We start from the raw sequence: 22,628 nt of genomic DNA on the forward strand, positions 1-22,628 counted from the left end.
TGCGTGCATGTGTGTTATGATAGGGTTGGATGATGCCCTGGTCACATGGGCAGCAGTAATTGGCCTCCATATTGACCAGTTTGCAGCGCTGGGGGGCGGGCAGTCTCCCAGCTGGACCTGTCAGATGGCATCGCATCCACCTCACTGATCACCCCCCGGACGACCTCCGTACCTCTCCCCTTTCCCTTTCATCTCTCCCTTTTCCTTCATCCCTTCATCTACTCCGCTTCTCTCAGTCACCTTTAATCTCCATTCGCCCGCCTCTTCTGCCATCAGAGGATGACCTGCTCTGTCCATCACCATTAATTTCCTCAGCTCTTCCAAACTTGAAGCAAGAACTTTAGAGTAGCCTTCTGGCTCATCACAGGGTGATAAACACTTTTTTCTTCTATGCTTGCCTATGATCATCAGCTTTGATTTATTAGACAGAAGCACTGCAAATCCCATTTTTATGGATTAATAAACTGCCCCCTAACTTTGACCTTGAAGCAAGCCAAAAATACCTACTTGTTTTTTGGTTGTTTTTTTGTTTTGTTTTTTCAGTGCAGTATTCAGTTAACAATAATTTAGATTTTTTTAAAAACCCAACCTTTTGATATAGCTTGTCTTGATTAAGTAATTGAAATTCATTGTTGGGTCTGAAATGCAAATTTGATGTGCCATCATTGAAATAATTAAACTCAGAGATTTTGGTGGGACAAAGTCCTTGAACTAAAAACAGTGCAATGAAATGAGGGGAAACTAAAAGAGGTAAAGATAATGAGAACATTTCAGTAAGAATTTTTTTATAAGAATTAAAGAACATTTCATGTAATGTTTATAATAACATTGGACCACCCTGAAACAAACCAGATCATTCCACGCAATCAACAAAACATTATTTAGTTTCTAAAGCAAAAATAATGCTCTTATTTAAAGGTGGGAACATTTTTTAAACAGGAACAATTGACTTGCAAAAAGAAAGAAAAACATGTTTTTGCAGCGTGTAAAACAGACTTCTGTGTATCTGCTTGACTTCTGACATGATATCACCCTCCCACCTGGAGAAGTGATGGTGTGCGTTTTGCTGTGAGGCGCCCGACTGTGAGGAGTTAGCGCTATAGAAAGGATTTCATCCCAGGCTTGGCAAGGAAGGGTCTCTGGGTAGGTGCAGAACAATCGTCTCTCCTTCGGTCCTGCCAGCCAGGAAACACAGAGAGCTGGCACGCGCTCAGTGGGAAAAAGAGCGGGAGTGACAAGGGGGATGGACACACATATACACACACAGTCATTGTGTTCATCCCTTCTTCACAGTACCAAAATGGGTTCTGATGATGCCGCCGGGGATTGTGGGATGACAGGCTGGTTCTGCAAAGTGAATGGGAGGACCTTATGAAAATAGTCTGTAAAATGACCGCAGTGTTAGTCTGCTGTGAGACTAACAGATACACAGACAGACAGACAGAGAGGGAGGGAGAAGAGAGAAGCAAATAGAGACAGAGAAAGCAATGAAGAGACCAGCAGAGCAGCACAGTGTCTGCCATGCATGAACCTCTGCCAGGAAACGCTCACATGGGAACGCACGTATAAGAGTTTGTGTGTATGTTCAATAAACATTCACGTGAACAAGTGCTCTTTGTATTTCTCAGTACAAGTGGACACAGGAGTGTATAACGCACATGCATGCAGTGTGTGCGTGCATGTGCGCCTTTATGCATGAGCAAGAATGAGAAGGAGGATGAGGAGAGGTGGGAGAGGAGGGTGAAGTGTGTTTGTGTGTGCTGAGGAGAAGGAGGGAGGTGGGGGGGAGGAGTGGGGTGCACGTTTAAATTCTGTGACATCTGTTCATTACAACTAGAGTGTGTTTATTTTTATACAGCCAGCCACAAGCAGTGAGCTCGGCTGGCACCGCTGGTTAATGTACCAGCCTGAGAAGACGACAAAGCAAATGAAATATTAACCGACAGACAGACAGAAAAAAGGAAATGAGTGAGGACGAAGGGAGAGAAAGAGGGAAAATTATAACATAATATGTTACAAAAATGCACAAACACACACACATACACAAAGACATACACACACAGTGTCTAACCTCACGCAATAAAGTCTCCCATTCTGATCTAATTAAGAAGAAAGACACAGTCAACAAAACGCAGTGGAAAGGCCTAGAAATCTGCACGCGCACGTGTCTGCTGCAGGCAGGATAAAGGAAAGTGATGTATAGTGGATACAAGTTGCAATACACAAAGATGCTTCTACATTCCACATTACTTAAAATAAGCTTCATTCTTTTCAGACAAAATCACAAATGTCTGTTGAAGCTACAGAGAACACAGCACTGCAACTGATACACACAGTTCAACATGAAGGTTACTCCCTTTTTAGTGTATTTAACTGGAAAAGTGTTGAATGATTTGATTTCCAGCTGCTGCACGGAATATTTCTGAAGGTGTTTTGTGTCCACAGCTGTGAGGAAAAGGAAAAATTTTTTGATTTTCTACCTATCATCTGACATCTTGTTTTTAATGTTCTGATTTTAAGAGCATCACTTGTAATTTTATATTTTCGTCTGTTAACTTGTTCTCGTCTTAAACTTGTTGACTAAATTGGCTCCAAAGCACAATGTCCTTAGATTATGATGTGATGTGTTAGTTTTACATGGCTAGTATGAGGCTGATTGTGGACCTTTTTTTTCTGCTGGTGGGGATTACCTTTTATCCGTCCAATGGGACACATCGTTGCTGGTCAGCTCAGGCCAATCTGTTCTGCTGCTCATGTAGTCAAAACACTTGACCGAGAGCGCAGACCAACAACATTCCAGACTTTTGCATCAACAAGGTCCCTGCACTGCACTCCCTCTGACGACAGCCTCAACTGCCCCCACGCCCAGCTCCACTCTCATGCTCCCCTGGGACAGCCTGCTCTGGAATGCCACTCATGGGGAAGAATCTCGCTGCAGGCACTCAATATGTCACATGTGTCTCTGAGAAAGAGAGGGAGCCTGAGAGAGGTGTGGCAGGTATGTGCTTTTACAAGGCAATGACAGGTTGGCTGTCATGCCTTTGTGTGTGTGTGTCTGCGTGTAAAAGACTGCCAGATTAAAGGTTTAAAGGGTTCAGATTAACAGGCTCAGGATGCAACGCCTTGCTCTGAGCAAAAGCGAATTAGGATGGCATTAACATCTCTTCTGTACCAGCACATTAGCCATTCATTACCGTGTGGTTGCACAATCAGTACCAGGCTGTCCCTCTGTGTTATTGCATTCATGACAATGTTAACATGTCGGAACGCTTTGTTATTCATAGGCCATTAGCACAACTAGAATTTAACCACTCACTAATCAGGAGTTAATCACCAGGTTCTTTCACTTTAAAAGCATTTTCTCAAAGTTTGAATTTATTAACATGCTTTGATTTACACCTTGGAACTCTAATAGTTCAGCTTCTGTGTCTGTTTCCAGTGTGTGCAGTGACACAAACAGGCATCTATGCTGCACTGAACCCTGTACACCAGTATGTTGTAAATCTGTAGAACTGCTCTGTGAGCGCATTTTGGAAAGGCAGAAAAAGCACTGAAACATAGCAAAACACAAAGGGACCCCAATGCAAGTCATCAATGCCAATTAAAAATTATTTGTGCCAAAATAAAGCTCAGTGGCTCTGCGAGATATTAAATGTATAAAGTGTTTATCAGCTCTGGGTTTTAGAACTAATACTTTAATATCGCACAGCACTGTGTTTTGAAAATGTTTGTTTTTGATTGAGCTGAGGATTTTTTCTTCTCTCTACAAGAGATGCTCAATTTATGGGTACTGATTTATTTATGCTCCTACTTCTCAAACACTTAAAATGAAGCTAAGCTTGTGCCCATTCATTTAGGTGGGTAGAGCTGATATTTTTACATTGTTTTAAATTCCGATATGACAGAGGTACCGCAATGTGATGAGTCCAGAGAAAATATTATCGGAATCAATTCAGGTTTTAAGAGGTTTAAAGCAACTTGTTAGCCGAGTGGCCTATAACTTTGATGCTTTTATTTTAAATATTACTCTGATAATGTTGTTTTCGGCTAGAGCAAGCAGCTGTTCCAAGTGGAAAAAAACCTCTAAAAACCCACTGACCTGCCTGCCACTAAACATAGACAAATACACAGGATATATTCAGTTCAGTTCAGTTCAGTTCAGTTTTATTTCAAACATTTCAAGCATGTGCCTTCACAATCATTACAAAATATCTATATATATATATATATTTAAACATCTCTGCATTTATCAAAAAACAAAAAAAAAAACCCTCAAAGGTTAAAGGAGACCAAAGAAAGAGTTAAAAGAGAGTAAGTATCCATTCAAATTTACAAAGTCCAAAATGCGACTTTTAAATGAACGCTAATTCTTGGCTAACAAGTTTGTCACCTTAACACCTTAAATTATACTTTATTGAACCCCGTAGAGAAATTCCTCTCTGCATTTAACCCATTCACTCAGTGAAGCAGCAGGCAGCCATTGAGCGCACGGGGAGCAGTGTTTAGGAACAGTACCTTGCTCAGGGGTACCTCAGGGTAGTTGTTTAGGGAATCGAACCCCCGATCTTCCGATCATGGGGCCACCACTCTACCTATTGAGCTATCCCTGCCCAAATCACAGTGAATTAAATCAGATTAAATCACCTTGAATTGTGATTATGAAGTGCTGTGTTCTCTGACTAAAATTAGATAAAAGAAATAAGTACAGCGTGTTTAAGAGCAACACAATGAAGAAACAGTGTGCGTTTAAAACATAGTTTTAAATTTGAGAAATGTATTTGTTACCTGGGATGACAAATCATCTTCTCTATTTCTACATTTATACAAAGGCAAAGCAATACATTTTGCGCTGCTAAATTCAATGTTTGAACAATTTCTAGATGACACACATCACACAGAATAGCATGCCTAATTCATGAAAGCAATGCACAACTCTCAACTGCAAACTTTTCCATGTGTCTGAGTGTGCCAAGAGAGATGTGAAGACATGGACTGACACACCATCTCTTCTCTAAAGCCTTCCTCCTCAGCATCGCCAGATTAAGGGATTAGCAGGCAAGGCAAGCACTAAAGCTGGCTAATTCTCACCCAAGCACAGAGAGCTAAGGCTACCCAGAGCCCCGTGGAGCCCCTCTCTCCTCAGAGCAGCTGTGTGGTGGAAAAGAGGGACAGAACCACTTCCCTCTGAGGGACCGGAAGAAAAGGAAAGAGAAATCAAAGCATCGTTTATATGACTTTTGCACGGATGGCCTTTTATTTAGGGCTAAGAACAAAAGTAAAGTTTGTATACCCCGCAAAGTGTCAAATATAAACTTTCCTCTGTAAATAGTGCAATTAATTTCATAAGATTTTAAATCATTTGTATTCTTCTCCATTGTATTACTTCAGATCTGTAACACAGATTCTTTAATATGTCCTCGTAATATGTGTTGATACAAGGAACCCACTTCAAATAGAATCCAGACAAACAGACTATAATACAATGCGATCCTTATGCAGTGATCAGGATCTAACCAGTACTAATGGGACGTCACAAAGCTTTACTTAACATAACAATGTCCCAGCACTGCCACTTTTTATACATGACTGCACTTATCTATTCATTTAGAGTTCCCTTTCACACCAACATTTAGATCTTTGCATGCACTATGAATCAATGAATCAAGGGTCCAACTAATTAATTGTTGAGAGATATAATATAAAGAAAAAATGTTAACCAGACAGGCAGCTGGATACTTGTTGAATTTCTGGGGTATATTAATTATATTTTATTTGAATGAGGCCAAACCAATCAACATTAACAAAGCACTTTTAAAGTGATATTTACTATTTCTCTTGGATGAAGGTTGGAAAGTTGGTGGGACACAAAGGCAAACAATGAAGCACGAGGGAAAGATTTCCCAGCAGAGTCTCAGCACAAACACACATATTCATCTTGCGTTTCTGTGCACTTGGGAGAGCAAAAGCAGGTAAACGACATCTATCTCAGTTTGTATGCGATGAACAAGAGGAAAGGCAATGAAAGTGAGAGAGAAAGAGAAGGAGAAATGGGGGTAAAGACAGAGAGGGTCCGTGGTTTGGGCGCGTGCTCTCCAGTGGGCAGAGGACAATGCAAAGCTGGCAGAGTTAGTGTCTCTTGCCAGAGGGAATAGAGTGCCACATGGTGCCCCTTTTGAGCAGGGCCAGCCTGGAGGGGGATGTGGGCCACAATGCATGCACGCATGTGTGCTTGTGTCTGCTTTTGTGCATGCACTTGTGCACATATGTGCATGTGTGTACATCCACACAAATCTTTTCAAAAGGAGAAGAGTCGAGGATGATGTATGTTCAAGTTTTAGGTGTAATTTATGTAGATTTGTGTGTGTGTTAAAGTGCAAAACTGGTTGTGTGAGTGTGTGTGTGCCTATGTGAAGGAGGGGGTACAGAAAGGTGGGGCACAGGGTGGGTGTGTGTGCGGGGGAGTCCCAGTTCCCTTTTGCATCTTAAATTCCTCAACATCTGTTCAACCCTTCTCTGTGGTAGCAGCAGCGGGTTGTGAGTTCTCTGTGTACGTGTGCACGCATGCTTGTGTGTGTTGACTGTTTATGTCTGTCTTCATATGTGCATGCTCTGCTGAAGGTGCTGGTTGTTACCCGCACCTTAATTAGAAGAAGACAGAGGCTCATTTTCAACAATACTTTCAGGTAATGGGAGGCGTTCACAGTGAATACAAAGAGAGACCCATTCACCTCCAAAAACTGCTACATCTCCTCCACTCCCAGGACTGTGACCCAAATTACATCTCAAGTTCAACGGCTTTGATCAAAAGCTAAAATGCACGTTACAGGTTTGCATTGTTAATTTTTTGTTTTCCTTAATCCAGCAGTGGATAAGGCTACAGTTGGCAGATGAAGCAGGATAACGTACAAAACCAAGTAGGGCAACCTGAATGACCCAAGAGTGTGTCCCAGCTATTAAGACTGACTGCATTTAGTACAGTTTTCTAGCACAGATTTGAAGAGGTCTGAGTGAGATGTGGGTTAGCAGTAGAGCACCATGTGCACGTATGAATGCGAAATGAAATTTTTGAAATGAAATATTTAGGTCCTGTGTGCCATCTCCTGAGCGAGAGCGACTCGAGTTTCAAAGCGTAAACACAAACAGCTCTGAGCGAAGGCAGTGGTGCAAAATGAATTTTATCAAGTACGGTATACGTTTGCAATGCCGCTACCTTTACTAATAACTTTAATAACACCATACACAACTAACTGACTATATTTCAGAGCATAAAACTCTTCTCTAAACTCAATTTAACTAACAGTCCAGCAATTGTTTATTATATTGCAGTTTAAAAAGTATAAATTTTTAGAAATTAAATGACAATGCAATGCAGATAATAAGTAACATTAGCAAATTATGTAGCAGTAGCTGCATGCTTTCAGATGACTTTACATACAGAAGTACAATGGCATTCACTTATAGCAATGTAAGTTAATTAAGTTTATGTTTAATATAGGATGTAAAACTCTGTTTATCAGTTGTCTGTCTGGGTCAGAGGTAGACACATAAAGCAACGAGACTGCACAGACCCATCTGTAACCTCTTTGACAGACACTATCCATTCGGCACCCCTCACTAACCCGGTGCCAGTCTTGTGCCACCTTGATGCCAAGCCTGCCAAACTTATGTCACATCAGACCAGACCCTGTGTCAACTCCTCACAGTACATATGCCAACCCGATGCCCTCCACATGCCAACCTCATGCTAGATTGGTGGCAATCCTCAGACAACAATATGCCAAAGGAGGACCTCTGCTTGGTCCTGTGTGCTAATCCCCCTCAGCGGTGGGCACTGGGCGACACTGTATGGAAGTGGAAAAGGTCAAAAGTCACTAGTGAATTAGGGTTCAAAGACAAATCTGTCGTTTTGGTTCTTCTTCAGTGAATGCAATTAGCAATGAAATCATGCTCCCAAGCCCTGCTTAACCACTAATCTCAGAGTCTCTGGGTTCCCTCCAGTCTGCCTGTCTACCAGCCTGTCTCCCACCAAAGCCCCTCACCTCTGTCTCTCTCTCTGTCTCTCCTGATGCCTGCTGGCACTTTGGGAGCAGTGCCCCTCCAATCCCTGTACACACCCCCCCCCCCCCCCCCATCTTCCATTTCCACCTCCCCCCACCCCACCTCCTATCTTCCTCCCTCCCTCTTCCTCCTCCTCTGGATGCCAGCCGACGGCCCTCACAGTGTGGCACGCCATCTGCTGCCGCCCGCCCCGGCAACCCCCCCCCTCCCCTCTACCCCCGCTCCCCCCCACCCAACACACCCCTGCAGACAGCAGCTACCCACAATCCCCCTCTGCCTCAGCCGCGCGGCGCATAGAACAGGAGGCTTTCGCACAGATCACTTCACCCCCCGATGCCCCCGCCATAAAGGAGGAAACTGGGGAAAGTGTGTGTTTTTGTGTATTTACGATGAAAGTGGTGGGGGCTTTATGGCCAAAGGAGGCAAGCTAAATAAAAACAACACACGTTCTGTACATGCATCTGTACATCCATGTATGCACGCCCAATACAAAACACTCGGTTATACTTCACATTTGGTTTTTGTTGTTGTTTTTTGATTTTTTATCTTGCTGAGCATGCATTCACATTCACAAGTCACTTGTTCACACTTAGCCAAACACTTTTTAACTTGAAGTTTACTTTTTTTTTTTGGTTGTATAAGCCACATACACGATTCTCTCACATGCATTCAGGACTCGATCTTCTACTTCAAAATGTCTTTTTTTTTTTTTAGAGAGTTTACAGATAATTTCTACAAATATATAGAAATCCAAGCAGGATGCTGATCTTGTCGTCTGTTACAATATATGTCAGTAAATTTGGATACCATCACTGAGTCTTTGGTGATTTTGGTGATGCGTTTTACATTTAGTTAATAGGATGGACACAATACAGGATGCCTCGACACAGGGGTAAAGCCTCTTTACCAATACGCATGCCGCTGCTCCTGGTGGCAGGGCTCTCTGATTACTGTTTATCTTTGAAAAAGAGGAATAAATAAGATGAGAGGCATTAAACTATAGAGCAGAGAGAGAAGGAGAGAGAGCAGTGCTCCATCCATCTTGTGTGAGTATGGAGCCTCATTCCTGGCACTCTATCCATCAATGAGCGCAACATTAACTCTCTGGATCAGAACCAACATCCCCAGATCTCTCTCCATCTCTTTTCCCCTCCCCTCACTCTACTAAACACACACACCAACACACTGATGCAGCATTAGTATTCCAGTTCCATCTATGAAAAACCTCATCATCCACCTCTCTACCTTCCTCTCACCAAGACCCCGTTGTTTTCTATGTTCATCCCAAAATCTCCCACTCTACTGGAAATCAAGGAGATATTTTTACACTTCTCATGCCTGTTTGTTTCGCTCATCTCTCTATCCATCTTTACGCACCACACTAACCTAAACAGCAAAGCTCCTCTGCACCTCTGATGTTTAGTTTGTCTCGATTCACCTCTTCTTTTCTCTTCTCCAGATCTCCTCTTTGCTGAGCTGCCTGATCTGCTCCTCTCTTTGTCTCTCTCCCAGTTGGTGTTAATAATTTAACTACTGAGCTGCTGCAGAGCTGGCTCGTGTCCAGGCCTCAGATTGGCACTGTCTGTCTATTTATGACACTGTGTGGCGGTGCACATGTGTGGGATGTGCAAGAGTGAGAGGAGGATTGTGTGTGAGTGTGCGGGTGAATGCATGCATGTGTTTCCCTATTAGACTTTAGCCAAAGCAAATTAGCCTTCAAAGCCACAAGACTGACACCTAATGTGAAGTTATAGAGAGAGATGTGAGTTACATTGTTTTTGCAGATTTCTCTTTGCAAAAATGTGTTATTTAACTTACTATTATATTAAGGAGTCATTTTGTATTAGTGTAGTGAGTGGGACACCCAATAACCAATCACAATAAATAGCTGAAGGTCTACTTGACTTTGAGGTTATGTTTAGTGTGATGTAACAGCAGTGGGTGTGAAGTTATTTTTGCTCAAACCCCTTGGTAATCATGCTGAAAATGATTTGGAGTTTTACTTGAAAATCTTTATGTATACTGGTGATCTGTCCAGGGTGTACCCTGCACATATGACAAGTTAGAGAGCCTCCAACCCCCAACCCCAAACCTGGATGGGTGGATGGTTGCCATTCAAGTTACATTCTTATCTTAAAATAACATGAATATCACTTTACTCAAGCTTTTACTGCTCCCCAAAAACTTTAAATTCACACATTAAAAAGAAAACAAAATACAAAAGGGAGTGTATATTGGAATTGCAGTATTAAAAGCTTACAGGAACCACAGTCCTAAGATTACCATACATTTTTAATCTTAGGACAAGTTTGTAAGTTTTATGTGTCTAATTGGGGGAAAAACACTGAGAATTAATAACAGTGAAGAAAAGTGTGAGTTTGGTGATTGAACACTAAAGATTCTTCAAAGTACTTTTAAATGTTTTTTGCAACAACCCAAACAATTTTTCTCATCTTTGGTTTCATTCATAGTACTGTATCAAATTGATGTGAAAATTCAGGATATTTCATACAATAATGCAATATTATAGTTACCACAATGCCTTTTGTGAAAAATACATACACTCTATGATAATAAGTGTTGTGATGGTTACTTGGAATGGGATCTGGTATGGCCGAGAATACTCCTAAAATTCAGGTTTCTTCCTGTTAAAAGGGAGTTGTTCTTTCCCGTTGTCACCAAGTGTTTGCTCAGTTCAAAATGTAAATCAAACTTAAGTCTTTTATTTATTTAATTTGTTAAATTGACCTTAGCTTTTTTTTTTAGTTTAGTTGCTTCTAGTGTAGTAGTTTACACATTTCCCCAACAAGCTAGAGAGCCTTGGTTTGATTACAGGAGGAGACACGAATCCCTTGGGGTTTGTGTCAGGAAGGGCATTCAGCATAAAAATCTACCAAATCAAAAATGTAGCGCTTACCCGCTGTGGCAACACCTTGTGAATAAGATAAGAGAACAGATAAGATGACCTTTAATAGGTTATCTTGTGAATAAGGGAACAGCTCAAAGTAGCTTTGATCTTAGTCCTTAGTTTTTTGAAGTTTACTTATCTGTATATTTTGCCTGCATATTGAGAAACATGATTGCACGAGCACGTTCCATTAATTAATTTGTATGGGATACAAGAAGGCAACAACATTTGAGACTAGGGCCTCATAACTTGTCACTCTTAAGTTGAGGCTTACATAATTTTATTCTTAAAAAAAGCGAGAGAGAGAATTAAAGTAAAACATCTTTTCATAGTTTAGAAAGTACAAGGAAGTAAATTCAGATTATATGGGCAAAGACGTGCAAAAATATTTTAAAGTAACAAAATTATCATGGAGGTAAAAAAATAAACCTTAAAGTCTATAAAGAGCATAGTACCATGCTATATTTATAGCAAGAGACCATTGCTGTATATTACAATAGGTTGACTGTAAAATAAATGTTCAGTGTTGTCAATCAGAGCTACCAGCTTTTTGCTATAAATTAATTGACAGCATTTTCTTACAATGTAAATCCTGAAATACTAAATACACAGAAATGATAATCACTTATTTTAATTAAAGCTGCATTACTGTCCTGTGCCAACGCTTGCTATAATGAGCTCTACATCAAATTTCCCAAAAGTGGATCCTGCATTACCTGAAAGAACAAAACAACTATACACTCTGCAGATTCAGCAATTCAGTTTAAAAAAGAAAAAAAAACAAAAAGAAAAAAGGTGACATTTCCGAAGCAAGTGTGTGACACTGTGTGAATCTCGATGCCACCTCCTACACCTCTCACCCTCCTACAACGCAGCCCACAACAGATCTCTTTCGGGTAAAATCAGTACAAGCAGCTCACGACGTATTTATTCATGGTATTATCAATCATCCTTAGAATTGGGAGTCATCCTAAGTTACGTTATTCTGCACTGAAGCAAAGAAACATTTGTAAATGCACATACTTTCTCCAGACTTGACACAAATTAGGAGAATTATATACTGATTTACTTGTAACTTTTTTTGGCCTTGCGTTTCTATGCCTTCCGTACATTAATTTATAGCTTCACACTTAATTTGAAATTCTAGTGTTTTGTCTAAACTGTGATCAACAAATGGTTGCTCTGTTTTGTTTGCCAGTGATGTCACTGTCAAATTCTTACAATAACTCTGTGCCTGCGAAACCGATGTTGTTTAACGAACGGGCTGTCGTAGCATTGAGGCCTTTTCTGGTATCCATAGTAAACAGACATATGCAAGGCCACCCACCGCTCCACCTTATCTAAATTTGATATCTCAGAAGGGCCTTTCACACTTGTCGGAAAACATAAACACACCACGAGCGGCTACGCGCACATAGAACCTGCACTGTCATTAATTTCAGAGATGGAGGGAGGTCAGCGTACCAGACGGTGTTTGTGTGTCTGTGTGCAAGCACGTGTGCAAGCATGTGTGCAAGCTCGCATGGTATTGGATGTGTGTGTCATACGTATGTGAGCGTGCACATCGAGTGGGGGGATGGAAACACGCATGTGCACACACACATACACACACCGGTGTTGACAGGTGGCTGTGGTAAAGAGGTGGTCCCTGAGCTGGGGTCTGCCTGTCTCTGGCTGAGAGAGAGAGGAATAAAAAGCTCCCAGCAGCTGTCGCCCTAATTCCTCTAACACGGTGCTTGTGCTCTGATTAGAAAACAGATCTGGCCTCTAATTTACTCCTGACACCAACTAATGCTCTATATCTCAATTGCTCCGTCCCCGCTTGCCACTGGCCTGCCTGGCTGGACACACACACCTAGTGACTCAGAAAGCTAAAGTATAAGAGCGTACACCGGGACACAAAACAACCAGATGAGCGTAACTAGCAATCCACTGAGTCCTCATTGACATATGATGACTGCAATCCAGATGTGACATTGCATTGCTCTTCTCCTCAATCAGAAAAGCCAGGTCTGAGTAGTCAAGTGTGTTTCAGGACAGTCTGCACTGCCAAATATTTGCATGTAGAGCAATTTGCAACAGAAAGTGAAGATTCAAATGAAATTTACTAACTTGAATTTACAGAAAAAATTAGCTTTGAAATTAAGAGATGACTAAAAATGTTATATACGTGCAGTGGTTCCTCACCCTGTCGAAATAAAGCTATGTCTTCTTGGGCCCCTCATCAGAGGCTACACAAGTATGCAGGTTGAGAGCAGCTTGACCTTAAACTTATTTTATTATCAGGGTTTTTTTTTTCTATTTTATTAATCTTAAAGGCCAGAAGATGAAAAATTATTGAGTGCCGCTTCCTCGCATTTCAGCTTGACCTCTTGTTTTTAATTACAACTGCGACTAAAATATGGCACCAAACCCATACAACAGAAGGCAAAAACAGAGTGACGAGGTTGTCAGATTTATGTCCGAGCATGCCTGGAATCCAAAATATGTCAAAAGTATTTCATGTTGGGAAAACAGAAAATTACTGCTGGAGATGACAGTCTTTATTCAGTAGCCAAATGCACATTTTTCACCTGACGTTTAGCCTTTTTTATGGTTCCACAAGAGATAAATTATTGCTTAATAAAAAATTTTTTGGTGCTTTTGGTCTTTGCTTATTTTTGGTGAGATACAGAAGAGATTATAATATTTTAGTTCTTTTTTTAAGTGTCTTATTGTTTTTTCCTGTTTGATATTAGCTTAAATCTTGTAAGGATAACTTAAAGTTAATTGAAAAATAGACCTATTCATCTATTTTATGAAAAAGGGGTTTAAGACGAAGAGAAATAAAGAAGAAATAAAGAGCCTATATTTTTCGACTGTGGGGCTGACTGCGTGACAGAACATAAAGTGATGTTCAGTGCAGCCTGTATTTATGCCAACAACGGAGGACAGGCTGGCTGGGTGTCTGGGTGCCATGACGGGGTTGGCCCAGCAGGGGGCAGAGGTGTGATGCAGGGAGTAGGAGGTGACAGCTCAGTGTCACACTGCACACGGGGTGTCACCTCAGCAGGCTGGGAGAGAGAAAGAGAGAGATGAGACAAGGAAAGGGAGAAAGTGGACAGGGAGACAAAAAGGTGAGAGCTCTATCTCAATCTGTGTGTATGTTCTTGTTTAGCTATCTTAGTGAGGACCGCTTTGAGTTGCAGACCATTGGTGCGAGGACACTTTCGCATCTTCACATTTTTACACCACTTCAAAGATCTATTTGATTTTAGTGTCAAGGTTAAGCTTTAGTTCATGTTAAGGTTAAACACTTAGTCAGAGCGATTAAGGTTGTTTTTTTTTTTTTAAATATCTTTTTATAATCTTTAAAAGCCAGCTAAGTTTTTTTTTCTGTTCTGGAGTATACCAGAACTTGGCGTTATGGTGACTTAATTGTATTCATACCTTATTACTGGTGTGTTTTATGTCGGCCAACAAATTATTAGTTCAGCAGACTCCGGGGTAACCTTAGCCACAAAGATGGATAATATATATAAAGCTTTCAAGCAAATCTAGATTAAAAAGAAACTAATGAAAAGGATATAGTCTAGACCAGAACATGGATTATTATCTTTGTGGGTTTTTTTCTCAGACCATGCGTGTTTATGTAATTACACTCACTCCCAGAAGGAAGAGGCAAAGTTCACTTTTACATGTTTTTAACATGAGAATTAGTCATAAAACTGTGTTAAAAAGCCAAAAAAAACTTAAAAAAAAAAAAAATCACACAGTGGCTTTTAGATTTTTAGTCTGAAGCCTCAACTTCCATCATCTTCTTGGGGTTCTTTTTAGGGTCATAAACACTGGTTGGTTAGTTGGTTGGTAAGCAAGGTGTATCATCTACATGTGAACGTCTTAGAGAAAATAAAGCCAATTAAAATACTAGAATTTCACTCACTAATGTTTTAGTGAGTGGGATTCTAGTAATTCTAGTAATATTTTAAACTTTAAACTATATTATTGGTCAGATATCTGCATTAAAAATATTCCAAAAGAAAACACCTCCATCAACATGACACAGCCAGTGGCCTAGTGAGTGTGACGGTCATTGGGCCACACCCTAAATCATGTATAACTTTAAGCATTAAAATTATTAACAGTCAGTCAGTTATAAATGGTCACAAAGGGGCAAAATAGCTACAGGGACCATTATTTATTTATTTACTTTTTACCAGGTTGTAAATGTGTTTATTTCTGCTGTAAATGCAGGCATTATGGGGAGTGACTCGCTTTTCGAGCCGGCCTCAAGTGGCAATTTCATGAACTGCAGCTTTTGGCTCTTCATACTGTATTCCTAGAATGAAATGCCTAGTCAAAATTGAATTTAAATTTATTCGGTTCTTTTATTTTAATAAGGACATAACTTCAGAGATAAAAGATAATGTAAAAGATTATTTTTTATTTTTTATATCAGGTCACTTTAAAAATGCTTTTCTTATTTAAAAAAATCAAGCTTTGTAATAGGCTACCACAAGGTTAGGTTTCTTTGTGTAGGTGGCTCTGTATATGGTGTGTCTGCTGTGTGTGTGTGTTTTTATTTCCTCTTTCTTCTCTCTCTGTCCCTACTATCTGTCTCCAGAGACTCACTTGGCATCTCTCCCTACTTTTAATTCTTGCTCCACAAACTGCTGCTGTCTGCACACAAGCTGGCAGTACACACACACACACACACACACACACACACACACACACACACACACACACACACACACACACACACACACTTACTTACTTTCTTGGTTTAAGAATAACTCCCCAACCCACAAAAAAGAGAGATGCCCATGCAGCCATGTTTTAGATGCAACACACACATTTGTCTTTTACATCACTGTCATCTGAAATATTGGAGGGGGACTCACAAACACATACAAGGGGCATTAATCACACAGTACAAGTTGAATCCAAAGTGATAAACACAAATACACATCCAGTGATGAAAGACAGAGATGCTTACAGTCTCTCAGGAAATACACAGTCATTCCCAGATACTCACACCCTTCACCACTGACAGTAACACACACACACAGGCGGCATCCTTGTTACTGAGAATACGAATCCAGTTTGAAAGAAAACACACACGATAAGCCCTTAAAACATCAACGCGAGTCGAGAAACTAAAAGGATATGAACATTCCAAACTTATTTGACTCTTGTGATCCCTGTTTGCTGCTCCTTTACTTTTAAACTCGGCTTTATTAACACAGCTGTCAGCGATGCTCGCACAGTCGCTCACATGCATTCAAGTTCTCGAGCAAAACATACACTCACTGACAGGCAGACAACACAAACTTCAAAAGCAAGAAATTAATAAATTAAAGGAAAGCCTGATATGGATGAATAAATAACAAGAAGAGAGAGAAAGGGAAACAAAACAGGAAGGAAAGTAGAGTTTCTATAAGAGAGGAAGCAGAAAAGGAGTTGCGGTGATTTTGGAAGGAGGCTGGAGGTGCAGACAGAGAGAGGCAGATTCTGTCACACACTTCCAATTTTAACTGGCATGCAGCAATTCAGCCGCAAAGATAAAACACACACACTCCACAGATATATATAACCTACGTGTGCAACTGTGCGTGTGCTGCAGGTGGAAAGTGCCTGCAAGACACAGCGTGTGGCAGTGACTCGCCTGTCTTTTGAGTTTCCTACACTCCGAGTCCTTTTTTTAATTATTTGGAGAAGGGTGTGAGTGTGAACACAAATATGCAAATGAAACGGTTATTATTGCATTGCTCATCAAGCAGCGCGGAGCAGACATTAATAGGCTGATGAATATGCATGTGAATTTGTTAATTAAGTTAATTATTCTGCTGAAAATGCATTCGTCTTCCAAGGACATCTTCCCCAGGATTCCAACCTGCTCCACTCATTAGTCATGCGATATTTTACACTGGGCGCTGGGACAAGAGGTAGGGAAGGGAGGGGCAGTAGGGGCCACCGGGGTTGATATGTATACAATATCAGGGCATCGTGGGTTTCAAGTCCACTGAAGAACAGTACTAAAGGCTTCAGAAATAGATATAATGGCGACTAATCATTCAGCAGCTCTTCAGAACTGAAGGGTCAGTGAAAGAGACAAAAGCACTGCAGCCACAGCTACAGTGGGGCGTGCACGCTCCTACTGGCCAGACGTTCGCTCCATCTCTGCTTTTCTCTTTCCTCTCCAGTAATTCCCCCTGTTCGCTGCTTTTCCTCTAATTGCTTATTAAAACCCTCTTAAATGAACTTTTTGTGCCAACTTTCCAACACATTAATTAATTGTTGTAGCCAATTAAGTGTCGCTGCGCAAATGAGCTTCAGCACAAATGGTCCTGCAGGGCCCGTCCCCCCCAACTCCACACCCACCCACCCCCCTCCCCTCGCACCCCCACCACCCTCCTCCTTTTCCTCTTCCACCATCCTCACCGACAGCTTTCCCAGCAGCCCCTCTGCCCTTAAAGAGGCAGCATCAACACAGACTCATGGAGAGAGACAATAATGTTGCCTAGCTCATGAAGCGCTTTGAATAGAATTGGTAATGAGATGGTGAGACCTTGGAAAAATACTTTTGCAAAAGTGCAGCGTCACGCAGAGAGGGTGAAGTGTCTTTGGCTAACGGGGAGTTCACTGCGATAAGGTCAGGGAAAGATTTTTAAAAGTCAGCATCATCCGCCTGTGAGGGTATTGATTATTGTTAGAGCAAATCATTTAGAATTTGGCCCAATTTTTCCAGATTATTTTCATTTTATGACCTGGCAGCAGTGACTTAATATAAAAGCATCACACATCTGTATCATCTGGCTGATCCAAAAAGCCCTCCTAAAAAAGCCCTCTTTGGTTGGCCTCACTGCTGTTCAACAATCAAAAAATAATGTGTGTGTGTGAGTGAGAGAGAGAGAGAGAGAGAGAGCACTTTTCTCACAAAACTATAAACTGAGAAGAAATGGAGATGGTGTTATGGCATCAATAAAGCATGCTGTTGCAGCAGTAAAGCATATATCACTGCTGGGATAAAGTCAATCAATTTTTGAAATATCACATAAATAAAGATGTAGCCATAAACGAAATGGCTGACATTAAATTCTGCTTGATAGAAGACAAAGAAGGATATGATGAAGACAGCACAATTTGCTCACGACCCGAAATGCTTTCAAAATTCAATGTGTTTTGTTTTGTTTTTTCCCCCATTCGGCGACAATATGTTGGTGGGGAGTTAGGTTTACATTTCCAGTCAAGAAAACACTACTACTTATATGCAATTTCTGTCTTATATTAACTATTTTTTCTTAATCACACTTTGTGTAGTGTGTGCTTTAAATGAGCAACTGAGGGAGTCTGTGCCTCCCTTCACTGAGTTTACACATAGTCACTGATCAAACAGCCTCAGTCAGCAGACTCGACATCAAACTGTAGCACGGCTCAGAGATACGACAGCAGCCCAGATTTACACTCCACAAACGAGATGCCACGCAGGCCCGCATTAATGCACGTTCTCATAGCTGTGTGCACGCAAGTAGAATAGATGGGTATTCGGATACTTTACATAATTATAAATCCAGATAAAATCGAGAAATATATCACAGCATATAAGATATAATGACTGATTTACAAATTGGTCCAGAATCGTTAGTTTTGTTGTGTTTCTGAAAGGCCCACATGAAAATATCTAAATGTGTGAAATATCCCTCACAGTTTGACTGACCTAATCGTTTGCTTAAAGTGAAACATTAAAATGCAGCTTTAAATGGCTTACTTTGCTCCTGCTCAGCAGTTGCCCTCTTTGCCTGCCCGTGAATCTCATCTTCTGTCGTCTCACTTCACTTTCTTCTTTTTCTTGCATCCTGATTTTGCTGCCAAATTAAAATGTACAAGTTGAGACACATTGAGGTGCCAGGCGTTTAAGATTTTTTAGATTGCTACAATGTTCCCTGCAGGAGCCAGAAAAATGCGAATGAATATTTTGACTGAGAACGTTTCAGCTTGAAAACTAAAACAGGTCACTTCACTCAGAGTCTCAACAAAAGGAAATAAACTCTAAGAACTGTCATTTTGCTTTTTTCCATACTTCTAACAGCTGATCTGCATTTACTCAGAATGATCGACATTCTTACTAGTACTCTTGTTATTTTAGCTTTAAACAGATGTTCAATGTGATGGCTGCTAATTGTCTAAGGGTTTCAATTTTGACACAGTGGAGACAGTGTCTAATTGATCAGATTATGTTTAAAATAAACTAGATTCCAAATAATATATCAATCAGCTCAGACAAGGCTGAGAAAATTAAGCCCAGCAGTGACATAAAAAAAGAAAAAAAAAATCACATTTCATGAATATAATTTGGCGTGAACTGACTGAAATATACTGTCAGTCAATTCACTGCTTGTCTGGAAGTCCACCAAAATCCCTGCAGCTGACAGTGAAGTGCCGGCATCCAAAATGGAGGCTCCATTTTGAGCACCACCGTCGCCTGTCTCTGCCATCGCGAGTACGTGCTTCAGCCTGGCAGCATGGCACATTTATGGGCATTCCCCATAAGGTGCCTTTCTGATTGATGGCACAGCCTCATGCACCTCCCTCTCATCACTCCTCAGTCCTGATTTATTCGTCTAGTCTCTGTGACTTGGCACTGGCATTGCCCACTACTTCTCCTGTGGAAACTCCCTGCGGGCACATTCACTATTATTTGGAGTCCCGGTGGGCAAAGGCATCAGACAGAAACATGCACGCACACACAACACCGTCTCATCTCACTCACACTGGGCCTGTGCTAGAGGGCAGGTGAGCCTCCCACTGCCTCCACTCTGAAAGGATCTCTCACCCAGAGGGCTCAGCTGCTTGGTGGGCCAGAGGGGTAAGCGGCTCTGTAAGCCTGCCAAGTGACGAACTGGTCTGGGGTATGCACGAAGTCAATCCAGCACACGCAAAAACTCACACGTGCACAAACACACAGGCAGTCTGCATGAACCTTGCATACTTCTCTCGTTGCCAATCTACATTTTATGAGCCTGTCGGGATCTCCATAAAGAGATCAACCCTAGTAGTGAAGGAATCAATATACATAAATACGCTTTCAGCATAGGGAGAATTACGAATACGTTTTGTGTGCATTATAGCTACTCGCTTTTTTTGGTTGGTTGGTTGTTTTTTTGCTCATTATGATGAAACTATAAAAATATTTATATAAAATATTCTCAAGCTATGCTAAACCAGAGCTATGACCAAACATAAACACCGATTCCCTTCAGCAATGATAGTGAACAGATTATGGCATGTTTGCTAAAAGGGAAAAAGGACAAAAGAACATAGGAAGATATCACATTACAAATAAGGGTGAAATATTTGGGCCATTTTCGTGAACCTGTCTAACACACTGGAATGCACATGCTCCAAAATCTCAGTTTGGTAAATCCTTTACATGGAATTACGCATATTTTCTTGCTTACTTATTAAATTATTTGTTTGTATCTTTAAGTTGTGGTTTGTGAGATAAATATCATTCCTTAGTTACATTTTTTAAAATCAAAACAGTGGTTGGAATTTACCTACCACAAGATCAGATTAATAATTAATAATTATAGCCCGGTACGCAACTTGCTTCACATTGCAGTTCTTGAGTTTCAGTCTTCCGAGAAACCTGACTGTGTGGACTTCCTGTAAACTGAGTGGTAGTTTGCGTTGGTGCCTACCATCTAGTGGCCGCTTTACACAGAAACATCCAGAAACGGCAGAACAGACAGTTCATCCGGTCGCATAACTTCCTTTAATAAACTGAACCAAGGGAAAAAAAAAACACATTACAAAATGTTTCTTTTTACAGACACATGAAACCATTTTTCTTTCCTTTCTTTTTCCAAAGCAAAAAATGGAAACAAAACAATAGACCATTTTTTAGGCATGTTATCATTTTCTTTATGTAAAAAAATAACTACACAAAAAAATGAGAGGAAAAACAAAAAAAGCTTTTGTTGGCAGGTAGGTGAGGAGCAGACGTATGCAAGGAGGCTTTCAAAGCCTACTAGGTGAATCGGGAAAAATGTGTTTCTGTATGTTTCTAGCTTTGCATTCATTTAGCAGAAGAGTATGTGCATTATGGAGCAGTTCATCAAAATGCAGTTTATTCCATGTTTGAGACAGGAACATGAGCACTACAGGCTTGTTACAACACAAAGATCTGCTGTATGTAAAGAAGCGATACCTTAAAGTGAGCAGAGTTAGTTTTAGGTGATGACAGAGTGCGTCATCCAAGTAACCTGTACACCGGTGCCATTCAAAGCCGAAACTTAGCCCACATTTTCACACTAGGCCAAGATCATTCAAGGGTCGCCGGGGTCAGAGTGGAGGCACAAAGCTGAGAACAGGGGAGCTCGAATATGAACAGAAAAAGTCACATCTTCTGAGGTCATTTCCTCAAATGTACCCTTATGTAACAACTAACTTCAAAAAGTCTATCAGACTGTCAGGGTGGAGGATAATTACTTCATTCTCCAAAACACTGGTAATCCTGTTAGAAGGGGGCACTGCTGTGCACATGACAATCATTTGTTCTAGGGCAAAAAAAGATATTATAGTTGTTTTCAAAGTTGCTTGTCAGCGGTGTAACACTCAATTTGGAAGCTACACTTCATTCGACACCAGACCCTTCAGTGTAGAGGAGAGAGAACGGGTTTGCAGATGGAGAGTATGCATAACCGCTGAAAGTCAGACTAACCTGCTGAGATACTCCCACCATAACACCACATGACAGCTCATTCTGCAGGCAGAGATATTCATGACCACTTCTAAAAATACTCCAGATCTCTTTCATTCAGGCATTCATTATCAAAATCTTTGATCCAACTTTCACTACCTGCACAGGGTCCAGTGAGTCATACTCTGTAGGTGTCCCTCTGTATTTCCTTATAGGCCAGGATTGCTGGACCAGTCCCACGGTACCCAGCTTGATCTCGACGGGGAACTGAGGGTCAGCGGGCAGCTCCATGGGAAAAGCGGAGGTCCTGGTCTTTGGGAAACTGTGCTGCAGTGGTAGGAGCAGCAGTCGCTAGTCCTGCTGGGGATTCAGCTGCAGCTGAAGGTTTCGGTGGAGAGCTTGCAACCCATGGTGGAGGGCACTGTCTGTGGGCAAGAGCGTCCACAGTAGGAGAAGGATCGTTGCTGCGCTGTGAGGCACCACACTCCGAGTCCTGCTGAGAGATGAGCTGGAGCAAGGCAGCTGCTACAGCAGGGCTGATGTCCTGGCTGGGTTGCGTTTCTGGCGCAGCCTGCTGGGAGTTTCCAACAGTTGATGGAGGTGGACCTGGTGGAGAGGGTGGACGTTGCTCAACAGTTGAAGGCCCCTGGTTGGCCCCAAGCTTTTTTCTTTTTGTCACTGCACCATCTGAAGGGTCCAAACAGAACAGAACAGAACAGAACACAGCACATTAGACATAATCTTATAAGGCATAATTAAGTTAAACCTACATACTAGCTACACACCCACTAATAAGCTTTCTTTTTCCTCTTATACTCCCAACCTGCATTTAAAGACAGTAGTACTGCATTTCAAATAAGCCTATCATGGAGTTACACAACGTTGACATTCCTACCTTTACCACAAGAGGGAGGGCAGAGCACTTTAAGCAAATCAGCACACTAACTTACTACAAATAGGGAACCATGCTGCAGTGGT

General features: G+C 41.2%; 1 protein-coding gene across 4 annotated transcripts in view; it reads right to left on the reverse strand.

Annotated features, from left to right (window-relative positions):
- Nucleotides 1-1,222: 1,222 nt before the first annotated feature.
- cdk12 (cyclin dependent kinase 12) overlaps nucleotides 1,223-22,628 on the reverse strand; it is a 34,710-nt gene continuing 13,304 nt past the window's right edge. For 3 of the 4 annotated variants that reach the window (XM_080300165.1, XM_026164345.2, XM_080300164.1), the window contains exon 14: nucleotides 20,705-22,337. In XM_080300165.1, coding sequence (XP_080156291.1) covers nucleotides 21,925-22,337 — 413 coding nt within the window. In that variant the 3' untranslated portion in view covers nucleotides 20,705-21,924. Of the gene's footprint in view, nucleotides 1,348-18,716; nucleotides 18,814-20,704; nucleotides 22,338-22,628 lie in introns of those variants that run through there. The other variant, XR_013908475.1, reaches the window with a different exon arrangement.

Source organism: Astatotilapia calliptera, chromosome 4 (assembly GCF_964374335.1).
Source record: "Astatotilapia calliptera chromosome 4, fAstCal68.1, whole genome shotgun sequence".
NCBI classification, from domain to species: domain Eukaryota; kingdom Metazoa; phylum Chordata; class Actinopteri; order Cichliformes; family Cichlidae; genus Astatotilapia; species Astatotilapia calliptera.